A 20,711-nucleotide genomic window follows, 5' to 3' on the forward strand; every position below is an offset into this window, starting at 1 on the left:
AATTAATTTCCATCGACATAAGAATCTTGTTGTAAATAGCAACGCTGATGATGAATGACCAGCAACAACAACAGAAAGCCTCTAATGAGCTTCAGCAAATCTAGTCCTTCTTCCTTCTCAAAAGGGAAAAAAAAATGCCTGAAATGAGGCCTTACTTTTTCATTTTTTACCTTTTTTTTAATGTTATTCTCATTTTTTCCCGTTTTTGTCTTTTAAATTGATAATTAGCCTTGATGGAGCAGTGGGAAGAAACAGCAGTGCTTTATATAGAGAGGTGCCAGGAGTTTATACAACCTGAACACCAACGTACAAAGGTACATTCCTACCTATCTGGAAATAAAAAGTACTAAAAAATTAGAAGGAAAAGACAACAGAAAACACGAGCTTTGTAAGAAGTTGAAACCATACACAGAGCAGCTACCCTGTATGCACAGATCAGCTCGTCATCTTCTTTTGTGCCTTATATTCAGGGTAAGGACCAGTTCCTGAACATGGAACAACCTGGATGCCTATGGACCAAGGAGGAACCTACAGCCCAGAAGGAAAGGAGACAGAGGGAGCCTGCCTGCTCCTTGCCCACCACTCACTGCCCATAGGCGGCAGATGATAACCATCACTGTCGGGGAACCACTCCTCCACAGGGGGGCAAGGTAAGAGAGAGAAAGTTCTTCAGCCTGACACCAGTCTCTTGACTAACCAAGAGATGGAAAAGCAGCAAGTTCCTGTTCATACAGCGGTCCTGGTACAAGGCTGCAGTGCGGGGAGCCTGGCACGGCTGTTTCGGTACACCCCCTGCCCGCAGTGGATGCGGCAGCACTCCCCGCACAGGGCTGGACCCACCAGCATGCCGCAGTGAACCATTTCAGATAAGCTAAACGTGACAAAAGGTAGGCACACGTACAGTGCAAATACGTGATGATTTAAACCCATCAAAAGAGCCATTTTCCTGAAGACTACTTCCCAAAGTATTTTGAGAACAGGTTTGAGAACCAAGTAGTTGAGAATCCAAACAGAAAGAAACCACTTCTGAGGTCTACAGTGCATCTGGAATGTCTTTTTGCTGAAAACACAATAAAAAAGTAAAGGACAAATATACTAGAAATTGGATGGAATTCAGCATAAGCTTGCTAAAAGAGATTTGACAGAGGAAGCCAGCAAGGCTGTGAAGAGGAAACCATGTAGCGAGGGAGATCTCCCAGTCTAAGTCCAGTCTGAGAAAAAGTCACTAGCCCCAGCCGGACCAAGAGAGACAGCCCTGGACAGGACACCTCACACGCAAGCAGCAGGAACTTCAGCTGATGGGCTGCTACACAGCAAATCCATGACAATCCCACATGAAGAGTAACCTGATCAAAAGCTTTTGCTCTCTGAGGCCGCCAAGATGTTGGGTTTTGCTACACCTGATGACAAAACAACGTGTCAGAGGGATCAACACAGAGTCAGACTAATTCAGATGAGAAATGACACAGACCAGATAAGACTCTTGGTGCCCTTTCAAGACACCATGATTCACCCTGACGTGCTGAGAAATGGAGTTACACAACTTTCTCACTGAGAGTCATGGACATAGTTTTCTTCAAAGGCTTAAATATGATGTTGATGCAAGACTGAACGTCTTTTAAGAAATACTGACATTGATACTTCATCTTCCTCCTGTGCTGCCAGATAATTAATTTCAAACTTCAGGACAGAATCTCAAAATACAATAGCCTTCTCCTGGAGGTTTTACAACCCTGCTTTGCAGGCTGGGAAACAGAGGCACAGGACAAGGAAGCCTTATGCCCAGGTTTACAGAGCAAACCATTGCAGCTGTCTTCTGAACTAAGCCACCAAACCATTTCACAGCAGAAATCTCGAGACAACATTAAAGGGAGGGATCAAAAGGAAATACAAATCTCTGCTCTTCGTCGCACTAGCCCTCACACACCTCCTGAAGCGCCATTCAGCACCTCCAACGTGCTGCTTTGACCTTTACCCCTCCGACCCTAGCAAATAATTATTCTGGTTTACAGAGGTTTTACTTCTGAAGCCTAATGTTGGACTTGCAAGTTTGCCCTGTGATTCAGCCTACACACAGCTAACCAAGATAACTCGGTTTAACCATGCCACATGTCACTGTTACTATTCTAAGAGATCAGACTTTTCCGTAGGTAAGCCGCAGACCTGATAAAACCAGTTGCTCCTTACTATTACTTTTACTTTTTCTTCTTCAGAATGTGTGAACAGTGTCGCCTGGAGACATACATACAGTTCTGAAATGCCCACCTCTTCCAGTCCTGAAAAGCTGTCTTTTTTTTGTTTCAAGGTAAAAAATATTCATCAACCTGTTGTTCTAACTGAAGAGTACCTGCAAACCTAAATAAGCAGACTTAGCTTGATCTTTCCCCTAACCTTTAGTGTCACTAGAATAATAAAACAAACCAAACGCACCCCCCCAAACCCATCTGTATTGCTCATTTTTTTATGGTTATTCTTTCCAAAAAATAAACGTAGCATGCAAGTATAAATTTAGCCCTATCCTATAAAATGCCCTAGGAAAATAGCCGTCTTTTTAATCACTTTGCAACTTCAAGTGAGGTTTTTGACACCTTCCCATCCACTTAAAAAAATATCATGCATATACAATCTTCCTTATATGCATTTTTTTCATCTCTGCATCAAAATTTCTTGGTACCACCTAATATTCTTTATCTCTTGTTCTTTTTTCCAGCTAGAGACAGAAAATCATTTAGTATCCAAGATGTCATTTTCTCCCCTAGTGCTGTGAAACCTAAGGCACATGTTTTAGCATCAGTAAGACATAAAAGGCAGCAACCCTGCACATTCAGCTTTCTTGACTTCTTCATCAAAGGGACAATTCATGATTTCTTCTAGCACGGGTATTACAAACTGTAGCTTACCTGCTGCTGCTGGCTACGCAGGTCCGTTATCTCTTTCTGATCTTCATCGTGAAGCCTCTTCATTTCCTCACACGACTGCTGGAGGTGATTATGTTCTCGCACCAACTGTGTGTTTTTCCTCTTCAAGGTATCCATGTCCTCCTTCAGCTGTGACTGGTCACTCAGCAGCCGACTGTGCAACGTGCTGTCATGACACGCAAAAAAAATAATAAGTAAAAATACTCTTAGAGGCCAACTTGCCAGGATGAAGTCCTGTGCTAACCCATTGCAAGCATGGGTTTCCTACCAAGAAAGTTGACCAAACTGACTCAATTCTGCACATTCAGGTATTCCAAGCACCAGGAAAATAAACAAATAAATCAATCAGAAACAAACAGCAACATAAGTATGAAAATACACAGAAGTACACAGTACTCTTACACCACATCAGAAGAGATGATGGATTTATGCCACCCCCCAGTGTCATTTCATTGCCATTTAAAAACAAACAAACAAACAAACAAAACCAGACAAGAAGAAACGGTGTAATGCATAAGATGATCATGGAGATAACAAGAATTATCCCACTAATCACCTTCATTTTCTCTTGGGCCCCTCAGCCAAGCAGCAGCTAACCAAAATACAGATGAAAACTACAAAAATCTCTTGTATCTATTGTTTCAAAACCAAACAACCTCCTGCCCAAACATAAAAAACCCCAAACCAACAAAAACTCACTATGTATATTTCAACAACATTCCACACATCAAAAGCTATCAAAGTTACTCCAAACTTCACTATGCAAGGCAGAATTATTGAAAGAAATACACTCTCACTTAAAATTAAACTGAGAGCCACATGAGGAGGCCACCATTCAGATTATAATTCAAGGTAGCAGTCCAAAATTAGACCAGACCACTGCTGAAAAAAAGCAGAAAAATCAACTGAATGTATTTTACTACTGCAGATCAAATAAAAAGTGACATTTGAATACTGATAAGTATTGCTGTTGTTGAAACAGTGATTCAAACCGCACTCTGACACCTGCTCATACAATGTTTAAAGTCCATATTTATTAAAAACCCAAACAAAACAAACCCACATAACACACAATGAACTGAACCAATTTAAAGTACTTTGTATTCCTTCCTCATGAAGTGAAGCACCAACATTTCCTGCACAGAATGACTGAAAGTATTAAAACCAGTTTCCTTAAAATTAGAACAGCCTACTAAAATAACAATAAAAAAAGCCTTTAATAAATTATATTCATACAATTAAACACACAATCTTTACATGCAGGTTATTAATCTGCTGTTATTCAGATTTTGTTGGAAATCATAAATTCTTCAGAATGGTAACTTTTAAAAAAACAACCAACCAAAAATGCGGTTTTAAGAATTACTGCAGGAGAAAACAACATTTGAATAGTGTCTTCCACCCAGTTCCTTTCTTCACCCTGAGAATTACTCAGAATGAACAGGAATTGCATACATAGATTTCAACATGTGTTGTCACATTTTGGACACCTAAACTCCAACAGTGAGTTTCAGCCTCCCAGAAGTTTTAAGCAGGCAACGGAATTATTCAAATCCAATTAAGTTCGTTCTTATAATAAAAAGTTACCTCTGAATCCATTCAACTTTGCTATACTTTCTTCTGACAAGATAATCTTAGTCTGTAGTAAGTGCAAATGCAAAAGCTTATACTTGTATCTATGCATGATTTTGCCAAAGCCAAAATTGTTGGTCTCTGAGGAATATGCCTGTATTCTTGGTATACTTGAGTATTTCAATCACTCACTGCATCTTGTAAAACTGAGTTTTTCTCCTGATAGGAGGAGGTAAATCCTTTTATCCTATCATGAAAATACTGAAATACATAAAATATAACACAGTATGTTCCAGGGACCACAGAACTTCTAAATACAGTGATCAAAACACTCATTTTTTTAGAATAAGGAATACAAAAGTTTCACATCAGCATTGGACAGACAGATAATTTAGCTCTGGGGAAAAAAAACCCAAACCATCTACCATGTAGAAAACACTAACGCTTTGCACTAAAGTACTTGAAAATCCTCAAATGAAACTAAGAATAAATCTCGTTGTAAAGCTGCCACACAATTTGCCACATCTGTACCTGTCGTCAACCTTGAATTTTCAGGTTTTGGAAGAAGAACTTAAGGAAACGATGCCTATCTTTAAAGGCTTGGCGAGGTGTGGGTGAAAGTGCTGGGTAAGAGCTACCACCCCCAATGAAAACAAATGCTGTCGTTAAATACCAGTCGTACTTTTTAGTGCAATAAACTTCAAACCAACAATTTATCTGCGTTTCTAGTTCTGAGCTGTGTTACTTTCAAGAGAAGAAAACATGTTGCTACTTGTACCAACAACTGCTGATAAACAGAAATGCATGCTAGAAATAGTCACCATTTGCACCCTATGTTATCATGTTTTCATAAATGCTTACAACTGGTCTAAGCCTATGTTAAAGCTTACAGAAATCAGCATAAGAGCTATCACAACTGGTTAAAAAAAAAAGAAAGAAATGACATTTTCCCAAATTCTGTGCTGCTCTCCAGCCTGACAGCAAGGCTACTGGGCTGTAACTGCCATGCGGTAACTCAGCTTTCCTTGGCAGTGTCCCACCAAGACATCAGGGATTTCCATTCCAAATTCCTAAAAGTAAAACAAGCAATCCATGCTTTATAATTTCAAATAGGCCAGAAAAGTATGATGGAGGCAAACATTAATCTTGCCATTGAAGTGGAAAAAAGAGAATTAAAAAAATTATTTGATCACCATGTTCTACTACTTTATGGTCTAGCACAGACTGGTAAACTCTTACCTTGTGCAGCTTTACTAATACTTACTGATAAAAATCTGCCTCTTTTGCTGCTTCTTCACATCTTTTCAGCGTCTTGGTGTGTTGATTCTGCAGAGACTGCAGGTCTGACATGGCCTTCATGCACTGAATCTTCAGCCTTTCATAATCATGGTTTGGTTTTGGACTAGGCCTAGCACGGAAAAAAGGATGTGCAGTCGATAAGCCACGTTGGATTTCACGAGAGAATGAAACAACAATCCAATAAAAAATACTATCACACAAAACTGCTGATACTTAGGTTATAACATGCTTTAATTTAAATACCGACCACTTCGCGTTAAGATGCAACTGGAAATAAAAATTCGCTGACTTTAACCTGTATGAGTTTTATGCTGAGACGTAACATCGGCTCCCCTGCACTACCGCATCCAAACTCCCAAAGAAAAAGCCCAGAGCAGCGGGGAGAGTGGCGCTGAGAAGAAGGGCTGCACGGAGACCTGAGCTAGGAAAAACTTCTCATCTAGGCAGCAGCTGGAGGACCCTGTCTATAGCTCCCTCGGAAAGTCAGAGTTAGGGCTGGGAGAAAGACTTCCAGCAGGACACCAAACACACACACCTGTGCCAGCAGAATTTGACCAGGCTGACTAATTGAGCATTGAATTCCAAATAATTTGACCAAGTCATTCTGCTGAATCACATATCTGATTGAGTCTTACCATGGTCTTTGAAGCTACTAGAAACGAATGAGAAAACATGCCAGAATCTACCTCACAAGTTGTCTAACACAACCCAAATTTTGTTGAAATGATTATTAGGAATCGCCAATACAATATAACCTCCAATTAGCAATATTCATGAAGTCAAACGAAGTGAAAGCCAAAGTCAATCAAGAGAAAATTTTTGACTGATTTTTTTTTTTCAGTATATCAGTGTGATCACAAGAAGAGAAATTTTCTAAAATAATCTACCTTGTCAAGCAATTGACCAACACAGGTTATGTCAAGAACGTGTGGTCCTTGGACATGATACTTCATTAGCAAAATCATAAATCATGCTAGAAACTAAATTAGCAGGCTTATGCCTTCTTGTTTTGAAATACTAAGCATCTAACAGTGACTCTCAATTGAACTGTTCCTCCTCTACATGGTCACAAAATTTTTGCACCATTGAATTTTCTAGTTTCAACATGAAGCTTCTGACAGCTGTCCCTCTTAGCATCTCCTGGGTCTGATATCACTTCACAGACAATGGAAAAAAAACCCAAACCAGCAACAACAATAAGAAAAATCACACAAAACCCCAAGTGCTTTCTAATTTCAGTCTGTTTATTCTCATAGCAGATTTGCTCCATTGCTGCACACACCCCCCTTTCTCCCTCCCACATGGCTCTGCTGTAAGCGCAGCCTGAAAAGCCATCAGAATTCTCTTTGCTTCATACAAAACCAGCAACACGGACTGTGGAACTGAAATGCAGCTGGCAATTGAATCAAAATGAAAATGGTTTTGCACTACTGCAGTGGGGAGAGTTGTTAAAAAAAAAGTGCCAGCCACGTCTGATTCACAGACTTTTAGGGAGTCTGTGCATGATGTGAAGGCGCTTTTTAGCAACCCAGTTGCATCTGGGTTGCTGAGTATTAAGGCCTTCAACTGTAATTCTTCTTTTCCTCCCTTCTCCAGAGAAGTGCTCCTGGGGGAAAACAAAACCAAAAAAACCCCTTCCTTGACTGACAGACTTTAGCAACAACTGAAAGGCAAATTCATATAAAATAACCAAATATTCAAGTCACATCTACAGGGATATTTTTTAGTTGTTTGGGTTTTTTCCCCTTTAATTCACTGTTTAGGGATGCCAAAAGAAGTACTACATTATTCGTCCAGTGTTACGGACATACTACTGCAACTACTGCTGTGTTTTTCTTTTAAAAACCAGCCCTAGTTAGCGTAAGTAAAACTCAATTTGAAATGCTCACACCCTTGACAGAATCACTAAAACCCCAAGTATTATTTTAAATTAGACTTTAGAGTGAAATTATTGAAAGTAGACACCATCTGTCCACCACAGTCATTAAAATGACGTTAATTGAAGAGCAGTTTAACTCTCAGCTGAAGCATTTAGCTTACCAAGACCCATTAACACATGTTCCTATTAAGCTTGCAATCATAATTTCCTATTTGTGCAAAATATTTCAGGGTATGATTTTTTTGTTAAAGAGTAACTATGAGGTCAGTCTCAGAACTACGGTGAGCCTACCTACACAAGGAGGAAGGACCAACCATGCCACCAGTCACATCCTGCTTGCTAGCTCATCTACACAAAATAAAAACCACCTGGCTAGTCAAGGCCATATGTTCACAGTGCTGTTCCAAGGCTTTATGTCTCAGCAAGAAAAACAGGGATACGCGCAAGAGGAATAATGGTCAGAAGTCAAAAATCAGCACTGTTGCAACAAAGCAGGCCGTTGAAATGCAGGTAGCGGCCAGGTCTTGTTTAAGGAAGACCATCACAGTTTTATTCTAAAATGCCTCACAAAATACAGATTTCAATGTATGAATATCAAATATTCAAGATATCAACATATTCAAAACATGATTTCAATAAAGGTGAGGTGTCAGTTCCTGTTTTGGAAGCATTGGTTCAAACGTTAATAACATTTAAAATGCCGGTAACCAAAGGTCCGGCTTTTTTTCTGATATTCACGTAATGACTCTAAAAAGCCTTTGTATTCCAGTGGAATTAACCTGAGCATAAATCAATGCCACGGTGAGACAGACATTTACATGTATTTGATGCTGACATAAAAGCTAATGCCAACAGCAGATCCAACCTTGTGGGCGATGCCTACCCAACAACTTGAAAAGGTTATCATTTACTGTTGCAATTCCACCACCACCAAATTACAGATTACGCATCAAACGGTCTCTTCTCAAAGGCAGTTTCCAGGGGGGTTACTTGTATTGCAGTCCTCTTCTAGTACTACAAAGTATGAACAATAGCAAAGTGAAGCCTACAAAATGCACCTCGAGCACGCTAAATGATTTGCTCAGACCTTTGCTTCATCACCACAACACGTGCAGACACACAGCTACTGTCAAGTGACACAAGCACCGCATGAGCAATCCTACTCCTGTCCAGCAGGATGACACATATTTGTCTGATTCAGCACATCACAATCCACTTCTGTAGCTCCTCTTTCGCTGCTCTAGGCTTGAGCCAACACTTGCTTCAGAAAACAGCTCTGGGTTTTGCAACGGCCAGCCTTCACAGCCAGCGCAGCCCAGCCCATGAATGTGTTGCGAGCTGCAAGTGTTCTGAAGCACGCCATCGCGACGTGTCAAGATTTGCCTCCTCACCACCTGTGCGCGGTACAGCCACGGTTAAAGCACCCTGCACAGACAGGAAAGCAAAAGACCTTCCGGGGTAGGTAAAGTCACCATCTAAATAATGAATTTCCAGCTTCCACACTTCAGCCTAAGAGTTTGCCATGTCTGGGCTTTGACTCCTAAAGGCTGAAGATCAGGTTTAAATGAGGAAAGAATGCAAAACAAGGTGGGAAAAATAGACATACCAGCAAGCTTTCAAAAGCCATAGATGTTTATGTGGATGGGAGAAGTAGTTACTTTTATACTGAAGGAAAAAAAGTCAACTAATCATCTTCATTCATTTCCCACTCTTCAAATATTTAATCGTCTGGAAGGCAGCATCCTCCATCTAACAAGCAAACTGCCGAAGCACTACCCAAATACAATGATTATTTTGATGAGTCGTTCTTTAAGCTGTAAACATTTATATTTTCCACAACACAGAAACTCTACATTAGCAATAGAAAATTGATTTGACAGTTAATGAGAAAAAACTAGAGCAGTCCAGAGGACAGCTCATGAGAACTTTATTAATAGCACCCAGGATTATGGAGAACATTATTGTAAGCTATAAAATCCTCAATGCCTAAGCTCTAGTGACTTGAAATAAGAAATCCCTCTGTATAAATAAATAACTGGAAGCTATGCAAAAGATGTTGACATTTGATTGCCTTTTCCTCTCCCATTCCCACAATTCTTGGGGACCCTTAGACAGAGCAAAAAGCTCTTGAAGTAGCTCTCAAAACTCATGGGGGGAGGAAGAGGGCATTAAGATGAGTAGCTAAGGAGTGAACAAAATGCTCAGTTTCTCTCTATTTCAGGTCACTGGTTTAAATCTTGACCTTTTTCATAAGGACAAAAAGCTTAAAAAACCACCTGACCATGTACAGACAGAGATGAAGAAGTAACAGATACAACAATAAAACACTGAAGGGAAGAGAAGCTATGCGTCATGGAAACACCTCCAAGAAAATCTGTTATTTGCTTTTATTTCAGATTTAGTGACAGACAATTTCTTCCAAGGTTCAAAAAAATGTCTCTCACATCTGCTCACTGCAGGCAGAAAGTACCTGCTCACTGTGCCCAAAGTCACATCTATAAACATTAACAGATCTTTAACTTTATAAAATAAACCAGTTCTGTTTCCTGCCTGATAAAACCCACATCTACAATTAACTCATACTCTCCTTGACCACTGTCTTCCTCATAACTTATCAACCCTCAGATTAGAACAAGCTGCATAAGGATGCTGGTCATTAACTGACTCTGAACAAGTGTTATTTTAATATGGTAGCACCCACAACTTCTTAGTGGAGGGCAGTTCCTTACTCTCAACATGCTAATGCTACACAGTCCCTCAATATATGTATACCAGAAAGCATATTTCAAAAAAAAAAACACATTCTCCCCTCAACAGAAGTCCAAGCCTTTCTCTCCTTGCAGAAGCACAGGAACAACGAAGATTTTTTTCCTCTCCTAATTTCTGTCCTCCAGCCAAGTATTCAGAGCTATTTCCCTTTCTTCTCTCTTGCTTTCAAAACAGCAAATGCTTCAGCCACTGTCTTCTTTCTCTTCCTACCACATAATCCAGGAAACCTAAACAACTTTTTGCTTTCTTCCCTCAACATGGAGGTGAGCTCTGCTCCCCTCATTCCCACAGCACAACTGCTGGAGAAATGGGGAACAGGCATTCAACAGGCAGCTCTGAAACCTGGATGCGGTCACCTCTGTCACACATCACCAGGATGCAAGCGAGTTGCAAGCCATATACATACTTTGCAATATCCTTGCTGCTTTACAGGCAAGCAGGCACCAATACGCTTGAAAACACTACTGACAGCTAAATTAAAATGTTGCATTTCCTTTATTTTTACCTGCAGTCATCAAAAGTTGATCCAGGAGATGAAAGTGCAAGTTGCTTGCGCAGCTCATCCCTCTCTCGAGTTACCTGACGGAGCTGATACAGTATCGTCTCCAGCTTCTCGCTCATCTGTCTTGTGTCTGTTACAGGTGGTGGAGATGATGCTTTACCAGTCGTACCTGATCGAAAGAGAAGTGATTGGCATCAGAGAACTCCTCAGAAGAACAATACAACTTCATTAAAGAAGTTAACACTACTTTTACAAATCCTGTATTTCTGGCTGCAGAACCCTGTTCAAAAAATGAAGCAAATCATGGAAGTTTTTATCAGTTTGTTGACCCAAGAATAACTCCAGTCAGCCCCCACACTAGCAGAAAGGCCCTCTGCTTCAAGTTAAGTTTGCAGGACTAAGTTCCTTGCTCACTCATGAATTTACAAGCTGCCTAAGAGGCGAGGCAAGTTTGCAGTCACAATTGCAAAGACCTCAGAAACTACCACCATGGCAGAAGTCACTGGTACAACGTTATTTCCATCAAAGAACCATGTTCTTGCTTCTAAAAAAAGAACTAATTCCACCCACATCAACTCACCCCAGTGACAGAGAAACTGCTACAGCACGAGGGCTCTTTTCTTTTTCCTTTACCTAGCAGCCCAGACACACTAACCTGCTGTGCACTACTGCCAACATTTATTTTTAACGCAATTCTACCCTTTCACATGACGCAATTTATCAGTCTAATATGTGAAGTTAAAGATTTGGCTTGCCAACAAATCATGAGAAATGGGCTTCATTTTTAACAACAGTGGCTAAAAGGAGCACGTCACAATCACTGCGTTTCCTCTAAGGGACAGTCATACGTTAAAGAGTTCCGTGGGATCTTTTAGCCTTCAGCTTTCTTAACATCAAAGGTGAACGGTGATGGCTAGTGTCTTCTCAGATAGATATACCAAGATACATACAAAGAGGACTTCTTCCACCTGAGAGACGAGAGTCTGGTATAATGTTTCACAACATGCTGACAATTAATTCAACCTTAATTTTAGTTCTGCCCATTTTAATCCCAGACACATGAGAGCAAACTCCAAGATACAGGTCACAGATGTGGAAGTTAAAGGCTAAAATCTATACAGGAGATGACGATTTTCTACAAATCAGAAATCCTAGGAATAGTTTGCATAACTATACAACTGAAACAAGTTGCTGACATATGTATTAACTTGTTAGGGTGCACCTTTTTTCTGCCTTTTTTTAAACTGAAGCACCAAGATACAATAATGAAATCACGCTCTCTGATCACTGTCTTTTCAAAGAAAGAGCTGCAAACAGTGGTTTCATCAGATCAAATGCTAACAACTTGCAAGAACTGGCATTTTATCTCTAAACCCAGCTCAGGAAGGTGTCGCAGAATGCAAAAAATCTCTCCAACTTTTTAAGTAGAACTACGTGTGTTTTTAAGTTCCCACGGCAAAATGACTGCAGGCTCAGGGCTACGGTGCGTACAGCATCTAGATCGATAGCACCCCTGTTCTTACTCCTTTCAGCTGTTACGGTAATGTTGCAATGAGAATTTATGAGCACAGACTGTTCTTTTAATCTAAACATTACATAATAACGTATGTAAATGCTCTAGTAGCAAAATAAATAAATCAGTCTTGCAGGAACAGCCTGCATTCTGCAGAAAGACACAACCCCCCACTGCTCTAAACAATCCTCAATGGAAGCTGCATTTGGGCTTTCTCCTGCTCCTTTGTTTCACTCCACCCAGGTGGAGCCCCTTCATCCATATTGACTGAGGACCTCACATTTTTCAAATGCAGTTATCCTTTCTTTTTCTAAAATGAGAACCATTCGACATAATTTTAAAAGCAAAACTACACAGAAACCAGTGATCATACAAATGCACTATCCTAGGCTAATGATACAGGGAATAAACAGGGAAGAAAACAAATCGTCAGATAAAAACCCCTCAGTGTATACATCCAAACTATTCCAAATGAATCCATCAACGAGCAGGGAGTTTCATCAACAAGTGAAAAGCTAACGGCACACAAACCTGATGCAGGTACTGACAGGTGGCATGGTCTTGGGTAAATTCAGTAGCAACCTGCACATCTTCTCACTCGAGCTGATGCACCAAAACGTGTAATGCTGAAAAACTCCCCTTCTCATCCTTACGAAGAAGTTCAAAAGCTTATCTATCATCCTGGGGCTAAACAGATGAACGGGATGTGAAGGGGCAGAAGAGGAAGGGGGAGCTGAATCAGGAAGGCCGTTGTGTTTGACAGGGAGGGAAGGGCAGTGGATCAACCATAGCCCCTCACTAGTACCAGCGGTAACCCCACAGCAGGCCTAAGGACAGCATCTGCCACACATGTCCTGCACGAGCATCCGACAATGCTCTGGAATCTAAAACATAGTAAAAGGAGGCAAGAGTCAGACCTCTGCTCCTCTACCCATTTTCCCCACCAGCTTTGCCAGCATCCCAGTGACAATCTTCTGCAGGCACGGAGAACATTTGTGCCCCCAGCCCCAGAACCGTGCCAAGCAAGACAAGACTGCTTCAAATAAAGACAGGCTAATTAGCCTCAGGAAAGCAGCTTACTTGACTCGTGTGAAGCCATTCATCTTAGTACCAGAAAAGGTTATTTTTCATTAACTTGTCACTTTTTACAAGCACATCAACAAATACTTCCATCTCAAATGCAACGATACGGTTGTCAACACATAATACCAGCCAAGAGCCTTTTAAGTGCTGTAAAACCAGAACAACACGATCCAAATATTCCCATGCTTATCCTTCAGACAAGTCCCAAACATATCTCTTTGCTGGATTTACCAATAAGCTTACATTTTCACCAGTTGTACAACAGGTCTTATAAATGTTAAATCAGATTTGTGGATGTTACGAGAATAAAAAATATTAAAATTGGTAAACTCCTCTTTTATCAGAAAAATTCAATACTCTTCGTTTCATTTAATGGGGCTTTTATAGCTGAATGCTAAAAGCCTTTTAGTGCATCTGACATCCTGATGCAGTAGAAGGAAGGTGACTTGTGCTTCCAGCTTTGTATTCTTTTTCCATCTGATTGCGTATTTTACACAACAGTACTTCCTAGCTGCACTTTAACCAGTCGTACCAGTCTTCAAATGCACAAGCCTAAAGGCTAAATCGCCATTATCCAAATTATGTCACCTGTCAGTAACTCACCTGCTTTCTCAGACAACCTGGATTTCTGAAAATGTATTTACTGCACGTCCTGCCAAGCGCAACTCATTCACCTGCCTCGGTGAGCCTCATGACTCATGTCTCACACGAGCTGCGCCCGGCGCTGAGCGCCCAGCCGCATGGCAGCCACCTCCGCGGCCAGCCTCCAGGCCAGCAGTGCTGCACCGGCTCCCACGCAGCTGCCAGCAGGGATGTGGCACGTGGGCAGAAGGCATTTGGCCCGAATGCGGTACGTGCATGAAGTCCTGGGTATGCGCTGACTTCATCTAGAGCAAGAATCTGCAGGATTTCCATCATACGTTGCAGAAAAGCAAAGTCTTAAACAGATGCGGGAGCAATCACATCTTCCATAATTACAGTCCAAGTGCCAGGCTTCGCAGAAACCACAAAGCTCCATTATTGTAGCACATATAAAATACAATACTCGCTGATTACTCTAATCATCAGTGACTGAAAAGATAATACAGCCACGCACAAACCACTGCTCAGTTAGCTTCATATCTGGGGATGGGGTAGCACGCTTTTTGAAGTGAAAACACCAAACCAACATTTTCAGAGAAACAGGGCTGGGAAAACTGTACCATAATGCTGAATCAATACAATCAATATAATACTGAGGGGGGGAAATGGGCACCAATGCATAAACAGCTACTTTCAAGACCTACTATTACCATATTTTGAATTTTAAGAAACTCATTACTCTGAGAAATACACTTGTATGGCAGGTTCAACTAATTCAAAAAGCAATCTGTCACAAGCTAACAGAATGCCTGAACGGTTTTTCAGCTCATATTAGCAATTTGCGCCAATTCTTGCTTGCAAACAAATAGGAGACTATTCGTTGTACAGCCAAGCCTTTTCCATTGCTTCTTTTATAAAAAAATATCAGCAGGGATGTTCAGAATATTATTTCTTTACGGCCTTGTAAATCATGACAGAAAACATTAAAAGAGTCTTGCAAGATGTATTGCAAAGCATGATCAACAGGGTTTCTCCCCAGGCTCAGGAAGGCGTGGGGAGTAAAGACTTATACCTGCTGTAGGAAAACGCATGCTAAAATATTTACTTTCTTTCAATAATTTATGAGGACTAGAACAGGATTACATATCAGAAGTTATCATTCAGATATATATCTTCAGATATGTCTTTTGAAGTGGTCTTGGAATAGTGGAGAGCCCGGAACAGAACTGCTTGCAGGTGAAGTTAAACATTAGCAAAACCAAGCAGCTGTACATTGAGGAAAAGAAACTGAAAGGTAAAAATAATGAACTGCAGAAACAGTTTCATCTGACAGACAGAAAACCTACTAGGTTATGAAAGCAGTGAGGATCGTGTAACGTGCAAGGACAAAAGAATGGGTAGCCCTTCAGGATTTGTTTTAATGCAGACTGTAACCAGCTAAACAAACCCAGCAGCACGTAAAACAAACTTTCAACTTCACTAAGTTTAAGACATTAGAAAAAACTGAGCAATGGCTCTAGAAAGATCAACACGAAAGAAAATGTGCAACCTAACACTCAAAAATAGCAAGGAGCTGTGGGAAAAAAACCCCAGATATGTCACTTCAAAAAGTCCTTGCAGAACTTTGCTGAGCTAAAACACAATGAAGAATATAATCTGTTACAACGACCAATGAAAATACGGCTGAAGTTTCTGCGTTTGGATATTCAGGAGCTCGCTGGTGAGAAAGCTCAAACCCTACGTCTGCCAGGCTTACAACCAGGCACTGAAAGCAAACCCTAGCCAAAAGCATCCGAACCCAGGGGGGCAACTAGGGGCAACGGCTGCACACCCACCGCGGGGACAGGGCTCCACCAGCGCTCGTCCCTTCATGTCTCCTGCAGAGGAGCTGTGAGCACCGTCTCACTGTACTGTTTTATAGCCCCCAAAAGCAAACTGACACCGAAAGGATTTCCTGGATGCACGGACTGATACCAGGCCTCAGGGAGTAGTGAGAGATGCTGTGCTACAGGCCCGCTGTCCGGAGCACAGCAGAAGGGTATTCGCACACCCTGTGTTCCCATTCAAAGCATTACAGATCATCTGTATCTTCAGATACTTCTTCCGGGCACTGCCAAATGTTAAAAAGATATAGCAAACAAAACAGCATGGAGTTGTCAGCTATTCCTTAGTGGTTCTCAAGCCCCATCTATACAGAACCTTCAAGAGACCAAAAGATTAAATCAAATTCATTCATTACCAGAAATGATAAAAACAAACAATAAAGAACCCCCAAACCCAACCCAGACAAAAGAAAAAGAGAAAAAAAAAAATCCTAACGTCCCTCCTCTAAGACTGCATCAGTATTGATCAGAAAAGTTAAATTTTGTGTGGTTACTGGTTTTTTGCTTGGTTGTTAGTTACGTTTTGTGTGGGTTTGGTTTTTTTTTTAAACGGGGCATCACATCCACGAGGTAATCCTTTGGTACCTCTGACGTGTCAGGAGTTGAGAGAACACTGTTCATGGTTATGTGTCAACCCACAGCTGCCTGGAAATGGTCACCACAGAAGTCAGGGATGATACATTTAAGCTATTCAGAGTGCTGTTTATGTAAGAGAAAATTATTATTAACAAACATACAAAAATTAGGTAAAGGCATTAAGGATCAAGCCTAGAGACACCTACATAATGAGTGAAGTTACTTCAAGTTTGTGCAAGAGGGTGTAAATTTCCTAAGTTAAAAGTCTTGTTTTGAGTCAACTGAACAGGTACTTAGTTTACATCAAAGGATGAGAAAATTATATAGGAAATAAATCTATAAAAAGAGGTTTAATTCAATTATTGAGGCCAAATCTTAGAGGAAAATGACTTCTGAATAGAGAGGCTGATTAGTGAGGAGGTGGAACGTTGAAAGCAGTCACTGCAGGACAGAAAGTCATTCATTTGTGGCCTTTCAGCAGGTGTAATATTGTCACTTATTCCTTTGTCAGTACGTGTTAACTGTTGAGGTTTCTTTCCCAAACACACGTTTCCCGTTTGTGTGCGTCAGAAAAGCAAGAAATACAATGAGAGATTCCTATAGGCTGTCAGGGGAAATAAATAAATCACTCTTTCAGACAAGGAAGGGGTGTTTATCTTTGAAAGAGTATCATAAACCACACCTACAACTGAACACTTCCCATGAAGAGGGAAAACAATTACTTTGTTACACACAGTTGTAGAACATCCAAAGTGATAAACTGAAATCACAACAACACAAAAAGCCAAAATGGTCAATGTGAATGGGGAATGAAAGAACTACACAGTGTGGGGAAGGGACTGTCATCTGGTGGGAGGTGGGTAACTTTTGCTGTGGAGTAAGAATTATGGGTCTCAGATTAAGTAACTTGAAATGCAATTAGTGGAAAACTATCTGCAAATAACCTGTTGAGCTGATAAACTAACAAAGGGTTAAGCTAGGAAATAGTGTCGGTTGAAGTCAAAGTTGGCCAAGTTGGGTGGGGACAGATACATGACCACTCAGGGCTGCAAGAAAAAGTCATCAAGTTGTAGCGGCAATGGTGGGGGTTGTTACAGACTGGTATGTAAAATCCCGTAGGAAAAGGCAGTACAGTGATGTGAAGAGTGAGAAGCAAGAAAAAAGCCACTTATCACTAAAAAAGCAATACCATTTGCAAAGAACTGAACAGCTGCAACAGTAATATAGTCTGTTGAAAGTTAAAAGATAAAGGTGATAATATGCCATGTGGAATGAAGAGGATACAAGATTGACAGCTGTAGTCAAAACAATGCAAAGATCTGGCTGTGGAAAGAAGGAAATTACATACATAGGAAGATGGAAGGATTTTTCCATTCCAAAAATCCTCTCATTAGGGTCTCAGTATAGTTTTAAAGAATGGAAGAGTATGCAATGCCTTTCTGTTAAAACCTCATCGTGAAAAAGCATAACGGAGAGTATCCTCAGAGCCACAGCCCGACTCCTGCATGCAAGCTGCTGGTTTCTAGTAAGAAGTATTTCTTTAAAAAATAAATATATATATACACACCCACACCCACCCACTACCCCCCCTTCCACGCACTGAGGAAGGGAGGAAAAAATCACATTTTTAAAGCACTAAAGGAAAATTCTGATGTTTCATTACGTTACCAGGGGAGGTAAAAAATGGCTCTATTCTGGAAACTATAATCCTGTCATGGCATCATATTACTTAGGTCAACAGTGTGTCACCACGGACTGCAAAAGGAGTATTGGGTATCAGAAGTCTTGAAACGTACTCTTTTAAGTCAATTCACAGAGGCTTTTTTAGGTGACATGGGCCAGAACAATAAACCTACCTGGCTATTGTAGAAAGGAGCCTGATTTCGGAAAAAAAGAACAATGAAAGTGATACATGGCTGATATTATATTATCTAGAGATGATCTTTCAGAACACAGGCCTTCCCTCTTTCCTCACAGGTCCAGAAAATTATGTGCTGGGATACAGAAAAAATAACTGGTCCAACCCTCCCGTTCAAGCAGGACCACCTAAAGCCAGTTGTCCAGGACTATGTCATTTAAAGTGCAATTCAGTGCTTGGTGAGTATTTATCTTCAAGATCATAAATGTCAAATGACTGAGTGCACTACACAAACTGACACTTTTTTTCCCTTAATCTCTCTTTTTTTTTTTTTTTTAATGGGCTCCTTATTCCGTGTTCTTTTCCTCTCTGTTATCATGACCAGTCAAGTGGGAGACTAGCCAGTGACTGTCACGTATAGCTGCGTTACTGGTTTTTATCCAGTTCCTAAGTGACACTGTTGTTCCGTGCTTGGCACGCCAGGCACTGGATCTCCATAAATAATTATTCTGATGTCAGAGATGCAGGATTGCAGCTCCATTCAGACAGTCTGCCGGGCACGGGGAGTGGGCACATGAAGGATGCTTCTATTTACACACAGAAATCTTTGTCATGAGCCAAGAGCAAAGAGAAAGGAAACACAGAGAGAGCATGACAATCTAATGAGGATTTGTTCCTCTGTGGGGGAAGAAGCACAACGGTGGGTGCAGGGATTACAGCAGTTTGTATCTTGCCTCTTTCTGGAAATAAACAGGGATTATTTGCCCTCAGTACCATCAAAACTACCCATTTTACATGCACAGCATGAACTCTATTAATACATGGGAAAGAAAAGGAAGGAAGCATGAGGGAAAAAAGAAAATATTGTCAAGTAAACCAATTCTGAACCCTGAGGAAAACACACAAGAAAAACTTTTAAAGAGCAATGCCATGTCACTCTGTAGTTTTATTTACATACAGATACAAAAGAAAAAAGGCAGATACACCTACGGTCAAGGCAGATGAACCTACAAAGAAGTTTCTTCTCTAAGGCTGCTACACTGCTGCTACCCAGGTGGGAAAAGCAGCTTCCACTCAAGTGCTTATTCTACCACATGCACATGAGGCTGGAAGTTCATTCTTGTTGCATCCCTCATGCCCTGCAAGCCCATCTAGGCAGGGAAAGAGAAAAAAACTCTTGTGTGACAACACAGTACTTGCGATAGACTAGCCCTAAACTCTTCTTGAGGCACATTATGCAAGTTACATCACTCTTCGCTCTCCTCTTATATTAGGACCATGACATTACCGAAGACTCAGAGAACCCCGCGTATCCAGCTGGTGCCCGAACAGAAGCGGCTCCATAGCTGTCCATCCATGCCACTGCCATCTCCTCTTTCAATGGGAGGATCAGAACCACAGAAACAGCCAAGACAGGGGCACACCATGGGTTTATACAGTGATGAAATTATGTTCTCTCATCTTTCCCTCCCCCTTTCCAAATTCTAACACTACGCTTTATTTATTTGACTGAGCCTGAGCCTGTGTTTTCTTAGAACTACCTTTTAAGAACAGTCATCTTAGTACTATTTAAGCTTAGTTCTTAGATCAGGGTCTTTTTCTGGAAAATAAACCGACTGTTATATACACCACCTTCATAAATTAACTCAGCAACCCAGGATAGCTGTAACATGTAGAGTCATCTCCACAGCATCCTGGCTTACTTGGAAGTATTTCAGAAAAAGATCACTTAATTAAGAATGCTGGCAGCAGAAACCACCTCCGACAATAGCTAGGGTGATTAAGGTTGGAAAGAAAAGACGAAGCACATGGACATAGCCTTCTCTAGTTACTTTTATGAACTACAGAGTCCAAAGTATACAAATGAAATATTGTATTATCTCTCTTAATTAGAAGATGCTAAGATTCACTCTCTGCTTCTCTACCTGGGCTTAATTAGTGGCCTCAATACCCTTCTCTTGGCTTCTGAAAGGTCAAACGTGTAAACGCGTCTCCAAGCTGCTTGGCAAACATAAGCAAGGTAGAGCAGAAAAAATAATTTGTTACATATTAATGAAAACCAGTGTTTTGAACTCAGGAATAATAAAATAGATCCCTTATCTGCCCCATGAACAAGGTTAGCATGAGTGGGGAAATGAAAATACCTCTTTATATACATGTGTGTACGTATAATTACCAATGTCAAACTGAATGTATGCCAAAGTTTACACAGTCTCCCAACCATGAGCTATTTACCTTTTTTCACTGATGCATTCATTTCACAGGCTAAACTCAGCA

The 20,711-nt window shown here is 40.8% G+C and overlaps 1 protein-coding gene across 2 annotated transcripts in view; it reads right to left on the reverse strand.

Moving 5' to 3' along the window:
• Positions 1–20,711, reverse strand: part of DLG5 (discs large MAGUK scaffold protein 5) — a 120,394-nt gene that overhangs the window by 45,113 nt on the left and 54,570 nt on the right. For both annotated transcript variants that reach the window (XM_080403208.1, XM_080403209.1), the window contains 3 exons: positions 10,943–11,108; positions 5,755–5,898; positions 2,901–3,084 (listed from right to left, as the gene is read on the reverse strand). In XM_080403208.1, the coding sequence (XP_080259334.1) occupies positions 2,901–3,084; positions 5,755–5,898; positions 10,943–11,108 (494 nt within the window). The remainder of the gene's footprint in view (positions 1–2,900; positions 3,085–5,754; positions 5,899–10,942; positions 11,109–20,711) is intronic.

Source organism: Falco punctatus (genome assembly GCF_963210335.1).
Source record: "Falco punctatus genome assembly, chromosome: 9".
Lineage (NCBI taxonomy): Eukaryota > Metazoa > Chordata > Aves > Falconiformes > Falconidae > Falco > Falco punctatus.